Raw genomic sequence first — 16,136 nt, 5'->3', positions numbered from 1 at the left:
AGCTCGTGCTCTGCAACGAGAAGCCACCACAACGAGAAGCCTGCACACAGCAACTAGAGAAATGCCTGTGTGCAGCAACAAAGACCCAACACAGCCCAGAAATACCACAAATAAAAATGAAAGGCAAATTAAAAACTGGAAAATGTGATGGAAAAATGACAAAGATGTTACCAAATCATCAAATAGGGAAGCATGCCAAAAGAAAGCTGGGTAATTGTAGGCTAATAACCCAAAACTACAAATGGCCAATAAAACCCATGAAACAAGCTTTTGACCTCACTAGTCATCTAATAGGCAAATTAAAACAAGAGATTCCCCTTTTGGGGCAATCAAACTGGCTATTAGGAATAAAATGAGTGAGATTACAATAGGCCCATTCAAACACTGTTGGTCATAGCAAAACAGTCCAACTGTTCTCCACGTAAGTTAGGGAACATTTATTAAAAGCCTTAAAAACGTGCTTACTCTCTGCCCCAGCCATTCCATTTCTAAGAATTTATACTGAGGGGTGAATGAGACAAGTATATGAAAACTTGTGTATAATAGTGGTCATCAGTCCAGTGCCTTTGAGTTCACAAAACTTTTGACATTTTGCACTTTGTGATCTGTGGGGGAAAAAACCCCACAAATACTGCAAAAATGGTATCAAATGTAGGGAATAACAATTTTCTTAGAATTTTCCAAAATGTACTTTGTTAAATCCCACCCCACGCCCAACTTAAAGATAGAAGCAAAGCTACAAACCCCCCAAAATGGCATGTGTTTAAGTTACACAGTTTCATGGCATATTTAAATTCAAAAAGCAACTCAACCAATCCCTTCCTCCATTCTGAAGCTAGGTCAGATCAACTTGGGCAACAAATAAACAGAAATCTCCTGGAAACATGTAGGTTATTAAATAATTTCTTTATTGTACTGCATTTACAAAGAAAACAGACAATGCAACCAGTAGAAAGAATAAAAATGTGTTTGGGGTTTTATTTTTTACTGACAGCAAATAGAAATCCTTTAGTGAGATCCTGGCAATCTGACATTATGATTGAGTTCAGGAAAGGTAGATGGGGTGCTTGGAAGATCAAATTCTACAGCTGCCTCTTTCTACGGCTTTTAATTCATCTGGCTCCTTAAGTGATAGAGGAAAAGCCCTTGTTTGGTGGGAAAACATTTCCAAAAAGTTACAGGTTCTCTTATTAAAATTTCTCTTCATGTCAGTTGTTAAAACAGGGCTTTCTATTTGTATGTGTTTGGTTAGTTCACCTTAATGTCATCACCAGAATCCCTGTAATTCCACAATTGTGATTTTACAGCATAGAAAAGAATTCAGTTCTAGTCTGGTATTGCTTTAGATGTATATATCGCTGAAAACCCAAAGTGGATTAGAATTGCTGAAGGATTTTCCCTGCCGTTGTTTGATACAATCTATTTTCTTTATTCTTGATAGGTGCATAGAACAGCCTCACTTCAAATTCTTTCTATAGGAACATGTCTGATTTCAGAACTATCCATCAAGGATCGATGAATGGCTGGCCAGTTATTCAGGGTAATATGTTTACGAGTTAAACGGATTGCATAATTGCACCACTTTTTCCTTTGCCTTTGTTGGTAGATAAATGACAGAATCTAGATTCCAATCTCCTGTAAAGGAAGTTGGCTACCTAACAGTCTCACCGGTGCTTTGCTAGTAGAGCCTCAAGTTGCACCTCCTTGGCTTTCTGTAAATCAGAGTCCTGTAGCCGCTTCTGGAGAATGCTGTAATCCCCAAGGCCCACTTGGTCCGTGCAGAACAAGCAGCTGTGACCCCAATCCTGTCCCTCTTTTGCTTTTCAATATGACCCGAGGAATATATGTAATGTCTAGGGCAAGTCTAGGAGAGGCCCATCCTAAAATAATATTCACAACGCCTTTTCTCATTAAAAAAAAAAAAAAAAAAAAAAAGCCTCAAGTACATTTCAATCATCTCAAAATTTAAAACTTACATTATACAAAGATATAGCAGCAGAGAATGGCTAACCTTAAACCAAACAAAAAGAGGAAAAAAACCCTACAACCCTCAAAATAAACAATAAAAAAAAGTGCCATCCCACCCCCCTCCCCTTGGTTCTTGTATCCTGGGATTTCATTTAAGACCTGAATGAAGCCTCTGAGAAAATGAGAAAGGCAAAGCCGTAGGGGGAAACTGCTTTAAGGCTGAATTCTGGACAAGGTAAAGAAAAAGCTGTAAATAAAAGTTGGGGACTGTTTGTAAAAGAACTGAGAACTCTAGGACAGTTTCTTCTCAGATGGGAAATCTCTGAAATCCAGTTTTCCTTTCTAGAGTCATCCTGAATTCTTTAGTTATGGGGCAATAAACTCAAGTGCAATGAGTAAAGTGCCAGCCAGGGATTAAAAAACAAAAACAAAAAACAAAACAAAGAGCCAATCAAAGTAACTCTGCTGGTAGGGTACAGAAGAGACATAGGAAAGGACAGTTTGCAGAATATATGTGGTTCTGAAGAAACTACTAGTTAGTGGTTCCATTTTTGTTTCCATCAAAAATCAGACTGAAGATTCGAGGATCTTAGAGTTATTAAAGGATGAAAGGAATTGGACAGTGCTTTGAACAGTGATAAAATGGTACCCAAATATGGTGTTTATACAGCTCATTTAAAAAGATAGCAGTTTAAAAGTCACAGAAAAAAATGTGAACATAGAAAACAACAGAAACAATCCAGGAAGATGATGCAGCCTGGATACAGCAAGTTTAATATCTCTGCTGTACACAGAAGTAATACCTTTCCCCTTCTCATCCTTATGCTGGCAATAGGATATGCACTAGAAAATTTGACTCTTAGAGTCAGTGAATAAAAGGATGAGCTCATACATCTTCATAGCTCTTTTTAAAAGGATGCTTATAATTTAAAGGCTGTCCTAATGGAAAGACAAGGGTACAAGGGTGAGAGGCTGTTTTCACATTTTGGTCCATTAGTCTTTGGCAGAGCCCAATCAAGGCCAAATTCACCTAGGATGCCCAATGGCTGTGGGGGGATCTCCACAGGGTCAAATAAGCAAACCCAAATGAACATGTTGGATTCAACAAAAACCAAAAAACACCCTAGAAACCCTTGAAGGAAGAGCTTCACCCTGAAAAGGGAAGAGGGAAATGCTTGGAGGGGAGGGGCAGAGGGCCAGCGTGTGATCTCTGCTGCGGTGCTGGGCTGGGGCTTAGGAGTTGAGCCAAGGGTGCCGGAGACAATCAGCAGCAGTGGCCCTCTTCTCGGGGATCAACTCCAACATGGGCAGTAAGAAATCTGTGAAACCAGCTGCCTCTTCCTGAGACCACTCATACTTCTCCACCAGAACCTCAAAAAGGCCCCAGGGTTTCAGCTTCGTGATGTGTTTCAGGTCACCTAAGGTAAAGAGAGTACAAAAGAAACTGACCAACACTGACAAGTGACAAGATCCTTTTGTGGAAATGCAGGAACTAATCCAGATAGTCTATGAAGAATCAAATTTTGCCATCAGAATCTAATCCTTCTCCATTCACAAAGCACATCTCTTCTCTAATGCATTCCTTGGAAAGAAGTGTCTCCATTTTTCACGAGGGCCTAAAAATTTTAAGTAATTTTTTTCTCCACCATTCCAGGATTTTTTGTCCCAATCAAATTGGGCAGGCCTATCAGGAACTAGGTATTCACTAAAATGAATATTAAATGCCTATATACTCAGCATGGTCTCATACGGTGTTCAGAGGCAATTTATCACCGCATACCAAGAATAATTTGCTTGTACTCTTTTTTTGGCTCAATAGTTTAGCAAATGTTGCTTCGAAATAAGGCAGTAGTTAAAAAACAAAGAGCTAAAACTATGTCAAATGTATAAAAGTAACAAAACTAAAAGAACAAATAAACTTTCAGATACAGCTGCATCACACTCTGTACTATTCTGGAACATTACTTTTTGCCTCCTTGAAACAATGTTTTTTTAAAAAGACAGTCAATGATTAGTGACTTGTTAAGGTAAATGCTGCTTTAAATTTTTTTTCTTACATGACACATACTTGAAGTCTCTACTGTGGGCAGTGAGTGCCTAATTACCTACTTGGTACATGCCATTAATTTGACTTTGCACACAAGGAAGAAACTGTGAAGCACTTCACCATTTTCCTGCCTCTAAGAGAAACATTAAGAAATGTTTCTGAGGATGCCTGCTGTCAAGTGTTGAGAAAGATGGTTTTTCTCAGCACTAGTGTAGAGGTTGTGAGGAAAAAGGGAACCATGGAAAAAAGTCCAGACAGTTTTCTAGTCCCTTCTAGGTCAGGGTTTCATACTTAAGCTTTTAAATATATTTAGAATGCATAAGAAATTCGTATTTAAATACGCCAACATATATTATCTAGGCAAAAATTTGAGGTGAGAGTTTTATCTTGTGTTTTCTTCACTAATAAGTGATAACATAACTTACGCAATTCAAAGTATAAAGTTAATTCATATGACTGATGTGTTGAAGTGACTGTGTTAGGTATCACGGACTACAAGGTGAGATGTAGTCCTGCCCTTAAAAAGCTGAAACTACTTGCCCTTTGATAGAACTGCCTCAGCAAAATCTGCCCATTTTTCAGAAGTCCTATAGTAGGAGTAATCAACCATGTGCCAGCTACTATACACATAGTAACGAATTTAATGTGAAGTAATCTCCATTTATAAAGCAGCAAACTGAGGTTGTGTCAAAGGCCACATAAGTAGTGGAGCAGCTGGGCAGTCTAGCTCCAGGGTCTACTAAGTCACAGCTCAGCATTCAAGGTAGGACCATCCTTCTGTATGTGTTGGGAACACGTACCCAAGCTGTACTTACCTCTTCATTGTTAAACACTTTTGTCCCCTTAATGTCTGGGAACAAACACATTTATTTTACCTTTTTTGGTGAAAAATTCCTTGGAATATTTTCCTGCCACAATGAGCTTGCGAGGCACCTTCCCCAGAAGTTCTATGATCAATGCAATGTGATCTGTATGTTTCAAACATTTCAAGAGGGGGAAAAAAGATATACATAACAGGGGTAACAAATGCAGTTCTAGATACTGGCAGAAAGAGTAGCATGCACACCTCTTTATAAAGCATTTCAGCTTGCTTTCTGTCCTAAATGGGAAGAAGAGGACTCTATCCATCTAATGGAGAATCCAGAAAACCATTAAAAATCAGGTACCCATGACTTGAGTGATAAGTAAAAACAATCTTGGTGTGAATGCTCTGCTTCCTGAAGTTGCATCCCTGGGGCCTAGATGAAAACTCATGTTAACAATACTATCTCTGCGATTGAAGAAGTCCTGTGAATATTTCCCACTGAGGGCAAAGCGTCTTGGAATTCTGCCTATCAGCTCTATAATGTGTGCAATGTGGTCTAAAATAGAAGGGTAAGAAGAACAGGATCAAGGACAAGCTGTAAAAGAGGTTTTTCTACGAATAGCTTTTTCAAGAACTAGCTGTTTAAAATTAAGTACAAATAAAACCGAGGATACTCAAGGGAAGCCTGGGAAGGCCAAGAATTATTTCCGGTGGTTTGTCACTTGATAGTAGTTGGCAAGTCCCATTCTGGAGTTTGGAGGCTTATCTATAATATTTTATTTCTATTTTGTCTATATCTAGGTCCAGGTGGGTTTTTCAGCTAAGCTACAAGAGTGTAGCAATATGCTTTAGACATTCTAGGACAGACATTTATTTATTTATAATAGTGCTCTGGGCTTCACAGAGTAATAATATCACTTTAAGAATGTTCATGACAAAGCACTCACATATGATCGAGTTTTCACAATCACCCTGTAAAACAGGGCAAAAATTAATACCCCATTTTAAAGGTGAAAAGTGGAACCTCTGGGAGAATGGCCTACTTGAAGCCACAAGGCCAATAAGAGCTAGAACTCAAATGAAAACCCCTATCTTATCATGTCTAGTCCAGAGGTTTTTTCGTTTTGTCTGTTTTTTAATTAAAAAAATCACATTATTAAAGAAAAAATGAGCACAAACATTTAAAGTATAGCTACTTGACTATCTTTGGCCACTAAAATGTTTACGTCATGTAGTGTCTTGTAACTGTCACAGCAGGCATATGGACTGTGAGCACTGCCAGGGAGGTGGGCAGTCTGCCACCAGCAGACGAGCTTGGGACCAGCCAGCATCCACACCTACAGACAGGTCTATTACTTTTTCTGCAGGTGACAAAAAGTAAAAATATGAAGAGGCTTTAAAAAGTGATGGCTCCTAGCCACAAAACAGCTTTAAAAATGACTTTAATCCTGTAGTTACAGAATCCAGGTCAAAAGCAATCACTTAAAACTTCCAATAATGTATCTTAGAGGAAAATCATATGCTAGAGACATACACTTATCTGGGAATTTGTGAAGGTTTCAGGTTATATCTATTTCTCATGTAAAGGACTCAGTGGTGTCATTTTAAAAGAACTTTATGAATTCACTATAACTTTTGGGCAGTTTTTACTGAATTTATGGTTTGGTAACAAGTATTTGGCTGCCAAAAAATTTCTGCCATTTTAGGCAGGATCTGCAAGTAAATATCTTTGTATAAATTAATTATAAATGAGACTATAATTTGTCTTACTGTAAACTTCCAAGTAAAGTATTGGTTCTTTTAATATTTTTCCTACCAAGGAATTATTTTTCCCTTAAAATTGTTATATTACTTTAAATTCCAGCAACCTATCTCTGGCTTATCAATTAATCATAGGATTAATATATCTGACAGGCAAAATTATCAACTATTATTCCAAGATTTAGGGTTGTGGAATGTCCCTAATAACAGAGGACATGCTACTTAGGCCCCAGTCTTACCAGGACTTGTAACACTATGCATACACTAGCCAGGGGATAGGGTTTGCTTTTTCCTGCTCCTATGGGCCAAACAGTAGTAATCTGAGGTTTTATCTAAGGGCTGGAATAGGAGGGAATAAATTAGGATATAAATATCTAGGGTAACTGGTTCTCCCTTTTCCCTTACTTGAGTCTTTTCATATACATTTCAATTTTCAGGTTTGGTAGCATAAGATCCTGTACAATGTAATTCTAGCCACTATATGAGTCTGTACCACACACTATTTATAGGGAATCCAGGGAAATAAAGAGAAAAAAGTTAATTACCCTTGCAAACAGATATGATAGGGCATTTCTAAAATGATGTTAAGTCTACAGCCCCAAACTTATAACCCAGAAAAAAGCAAGCAGATAACAGGGAAAAATCAAGTGTGTACACAGGTAGTAATTACAGTAAAAGGGGCTTATATACAGAAAACATGTCCAAACTGTACCCACTAAAACAGGCATATGGCTATGGTGATCAGTTAGCAGAGCATTTTTCAAACGGTACTTATTAGGAATATCAGCAGGCCTTACTAACATTGCCTTTTGACATCCCAGGGGACCAGTTTGAGAAATAGCACTGTTGGCTCCATAAAGCAGAACCTGATTTCCCCAAGAATCAAGGAAAGCACAGAAAGTAAAAGACATATTTTCCGCATTGGGAGGGTACACTGGTAGTGCTCTCTCAAAGTAATCCCCATTAATCCTGAAAACAAAAGCACCAAAACTGTATAATAAAGAAGGTAAAACATTCCTTTAATAAAGTTTTCTTATTCACATTATTATTTCATCTAGTTACTTGAATGCCACTATGATTTTTAAAAAATCATCACACATTTAGTTGTCTGCTTTCACAGCCTCTCAGAACATCTGACACCTTGGGCTTTTCCCACTGGTATTGCAAAATATAAACCAATAATATTTTGTTTTAAAATGGAATCCAAATGTTAGTATCATTTAAAAAGAAAAATACAGCTTTAATTTTCAGAAAGGAGAAAAAAGAATGCTAAATGTTGTACAATTTATATAGACAAATAGGATATATTCTCTGCATTCAAGTAGTGTGTATCTGATAAAATCGACTTCCAAATAAAGTTGCAAGCATAACTGGGCAACAAGTTGATGAACAGGCAGATCCAAACTGGGTAAAGAATGAATCACTGATTTACACAGGAAGGAAAATGACTAGATGTTTTATAAGAAACCTGGCAAATATTGGTTTGGCCAAAAGGTTCCTTCGGGTTATTACGTAAGATGGCTCTAGTAGCACTTACCTGTCTTTAACTTCATTCAAAACAATTTTGTTAGATTGTATGTGACAGCTTGTCTTATCAGTGTGCGTTTTAAAAAAAGACATCAAAATTGGTGAATTTTTGTGAAAACAACATTTTCGGCATATTATGCTTTATTATTTCAAGAAAGGTAAAAACACAACTGAAACGCAAAAAAAGATTTGTGCAGTGTATGCAGAAGGTACTGTGACTGACAGAATGTGTCAAAAGTGGTTTGCGAAGTTTCATGTTGGAGATTTCTCGCGGGATAATGCTCCACGGTTGGGTAGACCAGTTGAAGTTGATAACGATCAATCGAAACATTGAGAACAATCAACGTTATACCACACAGGAGACAGTTGACATACTCAAAATATCCAAACCAAGCGCTGAAAATCATTTGCACCAGCTAGGTTATGTTAATCGCTTTGATGTTTGGGTTCCACGTAAGTTAAGTGAAAAAAACCTTCTTGACCGTATTTCTGCATGCGATTTTCTACTTAAATGTAATGAAAATGTTCCATTTTTAAAACAAATTGTGACGAGCGATGAAAAGTGGATACTGTACAATAATGTGGAACAGAAGAGATCGTGGGGCAAGTGAAATGAACCACCACCAATCACACCAAAGGCTGGTCTTCATCCAAAGAAGGTGATGTTGTGTACATGGTGGGATTGGAAGGGTGTCCTCTATTATGAGCTCCTTCCAGAAAACCAAACGATTAATTTCAACAAGTACTGCTCCCAATTACACCAACTGAAAGCAGCACTCGACGAAAAGCGTCCAGAATTAGTCAACAGAAAATGTATAATCTTCCATCAAGATAACGCAAGACCACATGTTTCTTTGATGACCAGGCAAAAAATGTTACAGCTTGGCTGGGAAGTTCTGATTCAACTGCCGTATTCACCAGACATTGCACCTTCAGATTTCCATTTATTTCAATCTTTACAAAATTCTCCTAATGGAAAAAATTTCAATCCCCTGGAAGACACCTGGAACAGTTCTTTGCTCAAAAAGATAAAAGTTTTGGGAAAATGGAATTATGAAGTTGCCTGAAAAATGGCAGAAGGTACTGGAACAAAAGGGTGAGTACGTTGTTCAATAAAGTTCTTGGTGAAAATGAGTCTTTTATTTTTACTTAAAAACTCAAGGCACTTTTTGGCCAACCCAATACAAGTTTTAGTTTAACCAACTGTGGCCTTTTCTCTAATTCTTATATAGAATTCTTTAATATCTATTATAAAATATCTAGGATACCTAATACTTAACATAAAATATATTTCTATCTTTTCTGGGACTTATAGATACTTAGCACACTAAGAAGACTAAGGCTCTTCAGTACTAGCAAATTACATTAGCCACCGTGCACAGACATCCTTGGTTGAGGGGACTTACCTTCATCTCGAGTGTACTCTTCCCCTGAATGAGGTTCAAATAAATAGTCGCCTGTGGCCAGTTCAAAGGCCTAAGAAAAAGAGGAAAGCTTATGAAAGCATAAAAAAGAAAGACGTTTGGGAAGTTTACTGCCATTTGGCTCAATTTTAAGTAATTTTTTCTTCTTGGAAAACCTGCAAATGATTATTTAAAAAATTCTCTAAGATTATTCTTAAAAAGCTTTCCTTTCACACCTGTACCTTAATAAAATGGAGCAGGAAAACTGCAAAAACTCAGTTAATATCAATATGTGGATTATTCCAAGCCCTGTACACCCCAGTCCTTCAATCAGTAATTCAGCTCTCTTAAGTTTCTCTTTTTGCTCAGAGAGGGGCATATCTAAGGTGATTCTAAGTTATTAAATTATTAATGAGATAAACATGAATAACTTATAACTTCACATGGCTAGAAATTAACATTCAGTATCTAAAATCAAAACCAAAAAAATTCAGACATTTTTCTACCTATGACTCTTCAGTGTTTGGTAAAAAGTACATTTTTAAAGTTTTGCTTTGGAAAAGCACTGTCCCAGATAGAGAGTCCCCAATTCCTAGGTCTACAGAAAAAGATTAAGTATAAATGGAGTCAGGAGCTACTCATATTGACCAGCAGGTTAGCATCCACCAACCAGGAAAGGCACATGTCCCCTATAACAAGAAAACGTCTTGTAAACAGTGATTGAGAGAGACTGAAAAAGTGATTTCCTCAGGAATAAGTGTCAACCAGTACAGAAGGACAGCATGTGAGTGATGGGGTTGTATTAATTTTTCACTGACTAAAAATAAACCAAGTAATTTAACAGCAGTTTTAAAAAGGACCTTATTGATATAAAAAGTACAGTTATAAGTCAACTGCTAGCCATGGGTCAGTTCTGGTTGACTCAATGGTACTAACCAGCCCAGACAATCTCAAGAACTGTGCAGTGGATTTAGTTGGGGCACATTCTCAATTCAGACCCATGTCTAGGTCTTGGTGGTTTGCCAGTGTTACGATAGAATAGCCTTTCTCAAAAAATGTATAACCTGGGCTGTACCACTACCCAGAGCAAGGCCACAAAAGCAGAAGTTTCAGGATTGTCTCTAAAATGTCAGAGATGCTGTGGCTTCTTGCTAGGCATAGCTTGTTTTACATGCTAGCAGTTTGTTATGAAACTGAACTACACTGATAGAACAGATACCTGTTTCACCCTCTAATTATCCTGAGGTTTACGGTCTCAAAGCAGAACAGAAACAATTTGTGATTCTTATTCATCAAAGTTTGTCAGTCTCTTCTGAAACCAGTACTTTAATTTTTCCATCTCATAGTGGGGGATTCAGTGAAGATATTAAAGCTAAAAAAAAAAAAAGTAGATAGTTTTCTAAAAGTTTAAAATATTCTAAAATTTTCCACCTAGATACTTATAACTAGTTACCTAAAGTTCTCTAAAAGAACTTTATTTTTGGAACATAAGGTAGTTGCTAGTAGTTACAATTTTATAAATAAGATAACAGTAAAAAACCAAACCAAACCGAAAGATCACAACATCAGAAATGAAAACTAGTAGAAACTCTAGATTACAAAACACCTAGTTAAACATCTTTCCTTTACAGATGAGAAAACTGACCAGAACAGAAAGGCCAAGTCCATCCTAGAATCCACGGCTCCTGGTGCCCACTCCTGTGCTTGTCTCACACTGACCACAGGGCCTATTTTACGTCAGTCAGGGTCATGCTAACAGACAGAGGCAAAATCAGGGAAGGTATGATAAATCCAGTGTGCTGGTACATCCAGATAATGGAATATTATTCAGTGACAAAAAGGAATGAGCTATCAAGTCATAAAAAGACATGGAGGAACCATAAATGATATTACAAAGTGAAAAAAAGCTAACCTGAATTATACTGTATGATTCCAACTATGACATTCTGGAAAAGGCAAAACTATAGAGACAATAAAAACATCAGTGGTGGCCAGGGGTTGGCAGGGGGTGCAGATGGATGAAGAGACAGAGCACAGAGGTTTCTTAGGGCAGTGAAACTATGCTGTATGATACTATAATAGTAGATACATGTCATTACAAACTTGTCAAAATCCATAGAACGTTTGGAGAATTTTAAAACATCTATTCTTTATTAATTCTTAATGCTCTTCACAGAGCATTCCCTTCTTATAACTTTCCTTCTAACTTTGTAGTCTCAATCACTGAAGTGGCAGGCAATCTTTCAACTTGCCTTTTTACCTCAGAAAGGGTCCCAATCTTTCCATCAAGTAATTGTACTAGATGAAGGATGATCCATCTCTCCAGGCACTTCTGATATTCCAAGATTTATTTTTATTCTCTGAGTATGGTGAAATTTAAAGCACGTTTTCTACATCTATTAGCAAAATGAGAGAAATTTGGGGGAACAAATGGGCCTCAAGTTTTCATGATATTGTCTCAAGTCACGTAAGTGCTTTCCCTCCTTTGGTCAAAAAAATTCCTGCACATGAGCTGGTCCAAAGAGGGGCCAAGGTTAATCCACCCCCCTTTCATCTTTTTTGCCTTTTTGCCTTCTTAAGCCTGACACTGTACATACTATGTTACACAGCAAGCAGGACCTACTGCCCTCAATTAACCCACTACTAAGAACCACATCATAATAAATCAGATGCCACCTACAAACTAGCTGTATTTTGTATGGCGGCATCTCTATCAATTATTTCCTCTACCAACTCAATCCAAATCAGATTCCTCAACACAAAGCTTTGAAGTGTGGCAAGAAAGAAGATTTTCTTCCAATGTTCTTTCATCTTGTGCACAATACCAAATCATCTTCAATTTAAACAGCCCTCCCCCTTAAAAGACCACAGACATGCCATATTAACAACATGGTTTAAACTTTATTATCTTTGGAAGACAAAGGTTTTCAGGAATGTGGGCGTCAAAGAAATCTACGACACAAAACAGGTTGGGGCTTCTAGTCTGTCCTTTCTCTTTTAAGTTTTCCCCAAAGTTGACTATAAATACTAAATGTTAATTGAAATGACAGTTTAATATGTTTCTGATTTAGTTCACTCATTTGATGGTCCACAAATATTTATTAAGTATTATTGTATACTAAAGAATTTGTTTGATCTTGTTCCTGTTTCCCGGGAGGAAGCCTCTCAACTCTTGGGCTTTCCAAGTGATAAACGCGCCTTTTGTTATTCATGGTGGGCCCCTTTGGACCACACTTAAGTTTATACTGATGAGGTGACTCATAGTGGGCCCCTAGACACAGTTTCAAGAGGGGGGCTGGATATGCCACCAAGTTGGACAAGACCAACTGTGCAATTAGAGGGTTGAGGCTTTGGGCTGAGTGTTGTCAAAACTGACCTCCCAACCTCTCAGGAAGGGAAGGGGGCTGGAGACTGAGTTCAACCACATGACCAATGATTCAATAAATCATGCCCGAGTAACGAAATCTCAGTAAAAACTTTGGGCACCTAAAGCTTGGGTGAACTTCCCTGGTTGGTGATACACACTGACGTACCAGGAAACTGATGTGTCCTAAGAACACCTTTGGTACCCTCTCAGACCTCACTGTATGCATGTCTTCATTTGGCTGGTCCTGATTTGTAACCTTTATATCAAAACTGTAATGTTTTAGCACTTCCCTGAGTTGTGTGAGTCATTCTAGCAAACTACTGAATCTGAAAGGACAATGGAAACTCCCAATTTGTAGCCAGATGGTCAGGAGGTACAGGTGGCCTGTGGACCCCAGAGCTTGCAGCTGGTGTCTGAAGTGAGGGTAGTCTTGTGGAAAACTATGCCTTTAATCTGTGAAGTCTGTGATAACTCTGGGAAGTTAGCATTAGCAGTGCATTGCACCCCCTCAAAATGTCCCAGGCCCCGCACCAGACACTTAGCTATACATTATAGACATGGTTCCTGCCAGTACTTAAAATGAGTGGAAGAGAAAAAAGTAAATCCACAATTACATATTGAAGAGTACACTCCACTTCAGGAAACAATATAATATGTTCCAACATGAGGCTATCTGTGGGAAGTCATTTAATATCAGCTAAGTCTGACTACTTGAGTAGTTGCCTGACAAGGACAAAGCAGCAACTTATGAATCCATGGATGACTGAGCTTCATATCCTGTGAGGTGCAAAGACGGCTGAGTGACTGCTAAACTGTACAGAATGAAGCAGTTTCCAGGGTTTTCCCTAATCTGAAAATAGATCAGAGCTGAGGGCAAGGGTAAGGGTAACTTCTCCTCATCAAAAGCAGCACCGCGTCTGAGCAGTTGTTTTTAGCCGCCCCGCAACCCCAATCTGTACTGGGAAACATTTGGTTCCTTCACCTAACAGAAATTTGGCAGGAACCAAACGGAATGTCAGATGTTTGTAACTAAGCTTTTAAATTCAGACCTCCCCAGACACGGGATTCAGAGTGCCAGTGATGAGTCAGAAAAAAAAATCCTTTTCTGTTTGTTAATCCACTGGTCTACTGAAATTAGCAAATTACCACATAACAAGTTAAAGTCAATGGGAAAAACATTACCATGCACGCTGTGCTCCAAATGTCAGCAGGGGTATTATAGCCAGATCCTATCAGAACTTCCAAGGAGCGATACTGCCTTGTCTGAATATCTTCAGTGAAATGTTTGTGCTGAGTAAATGAAGAAAGAAACAGTATTTTAAAATTCCTTTATTCTAAAAAGTAACAAGTCATGATTGCTTAATGATGGAGATTAAAATAAGTTCACCGAAGTTCCCGTGTGGCTAACTTCTTAAGTATCATTTAGATGTTATTAGCTCCAAACAGCACTTTTCTTTATATGCTGTCTACTCCAAATTATTTCTCTAAACATGAGTCTGAACTTAATATAGATACACAGGTTAGGGAATAACAATCACTTTTTAAGAAATGGAAACCTACTACCCCAAACAAAAATTAAGCTGTTCATTTGTCTAAAATTAATAACTTGTATTTCAACAAATAAATGATACAAATTTAGGTTCAGTTCAAACTCTTCTTGCTGTGTGCTCATTATAGGAAAATAAAAGATGTAAGTTTCAAGTTTTAAGAACCTTATAAACACCACCTATAAAGACTTCTTGCTCTCATTCTCTTTTGCCTCCCTCACTCCTCCAAAAATATCAAACACGAATCTTGGGGAAACAGAGACCATGTTAAGCACCATGGGGATGCAATCAGCAAAACATTTCTTTAACACATGTATGGGAAAGAAAGGGAAAACCTCTATATAAAAGCAACTTAAGAGACACAGTACCCAGTCTGGCATTCATGGATTTTATTTGGATCTTGTTCTAAACAAACAAAATTCGAGGAATGTTTATGAGATAACTGGCAAAACTGACTGAATATTTGATATTAGTTAACTGTCAACCTTTTTAGGTGTTAACAATGGTGTCATGGTTACCTAAAAGAATCATTTTTTAGAAAGCCATATTTACAAATGAAAATAAGATGCCTGGGATATACTTCAAAATGATCTGGAGTGGGTGTCAGGGTGGGGATATAGGTGAAAAACAGGCAATGAGTTGATAATTGCTGGGTGACACTAGTATAACAGCAGGGGAGTTCATTCCACTCTCTACTTCTGTATAGGTTTGAAATTTTCCGTAATAAAAAATAATACAGAAAAAAGAAGCTTCAAATGAGTCATACACAGGAAACAAAATTCAGATAATATTAAAACATGTAGTGTGAAAGATGATTTTCTAATCCTATTAAAATTTTAAAAAACAAACAAACAAACAAACAAGGAACAGCATTTCTGAACAGGAGAAATTAGGCAGAGAAACCTTCAGGTAGAAAAACCAGCATTGACCAGAGCTCCACAGGGTACTGGACTAAGTTTGCAAAAGGGCAAAAAGTACTTCAGGTGGAGGGAACATCATAAATAAAGGCACAGAAAGACATTTGCTAAAGCCAAACATAGCTAACTGCTAGGTTGAAGAGTTTCAATTTCATTTGGCAGACAAGAGAACGCCACTGCACGTTAGTAAACAGGACAGTGTACTGTAAGAAGACTGATAGGACCTCTGAGAACACCATTCCAGTAATCTTCTGGTTTGTGGCCAGATCTAGGCTTAGTAATGAACATCTGAACAATGGCTGTGGAAATAGGGAAGGAAGAGTTAAAACCAAGGACATTCACAGAAAGAATGAGCACAATTTAAAAATTCAATTCAAGTGGGAGACAGGAGGAAGAGTCAAAAAGAACTTTGTGGTAGAGGCTGTTGACAAAAACACGGATGGAGAGATTTAGAGAGGGAAGTGGTTTTACAGGAAAACAATGGGTTCAGATACTGAGTTTGAAATGGAAATGTACTACAGGCGATACAGTTAGAAAAATGAACATGCTGTTCAAGGGAGTTGTCTTTACTCATCATGCCTCACTACTGCCTTACAAATACACTGTAAATGATAAATGAGGTCAAGAATCAGCAAAAGTAAAGAAGGTGGATTGGAAACATACACATCCACTCACTCCTGAAACTCCACTTTTGTAGCGAATCCAGCGATAATTTTTTTTTTTTTTGGTACGCGGGCCTCTCACTGTTGTGGCCTCTCCTGTTGCAGAGCACAGGCTCCGGACGCACAGGCTCA

The 16,136-nt window shown here is 37.9% G+C and overlaps 1 protein-coding gene across 1 annotated transcript in view; it reads right to left on the bottom strand.

Moving 5' to 3' along the window:
• Nucleotides 1-887: 887 nt before the first annotated feature.
• Nucleotides 888-16,136, bottom strand: part of SRPK1 (SRSF protein kinase 1) — an 83,171-nt gene continuing 67,922 nt past the window's right edge. The window contains 4 exon segments of the mRNA XM_029243029.1: nt 888-3,386; nt 4,891-4,983; nt 9,515-9,584; nt 14,061-14,168. Coding sequence (XP_029098862.1) covers nt 3,202-3,386; nt 4,891-4,983; nt 9,515-9,584; nt 14,061-14,168 — 456 coding nt within the window. The 3' untranslated portion in view covers nt 888-3,201.

This window comes from Monodon monoceros, unplaced genomic scaffold (assembly GCF_005190385.1).
Source record: "Monodon monoceros isolate NGI ecotype Baffin Bay Population unplaced genomic scaffold, NGI_Narwhal_1 Super_Scaffold_3, whole genome shotgun sequence".
Taxonomy (NCBI): Eukaryota; Metazoa; Chordata; class Mammalia; order Artiodactyla; family Monodontidae; genus Monodon; species Monodon monoceros.
The sequence above is the reverse complement of the archived record's forward strand: the minus strand, read 5'-3'. Positions and strand labels throughout refer to the sequence as shown.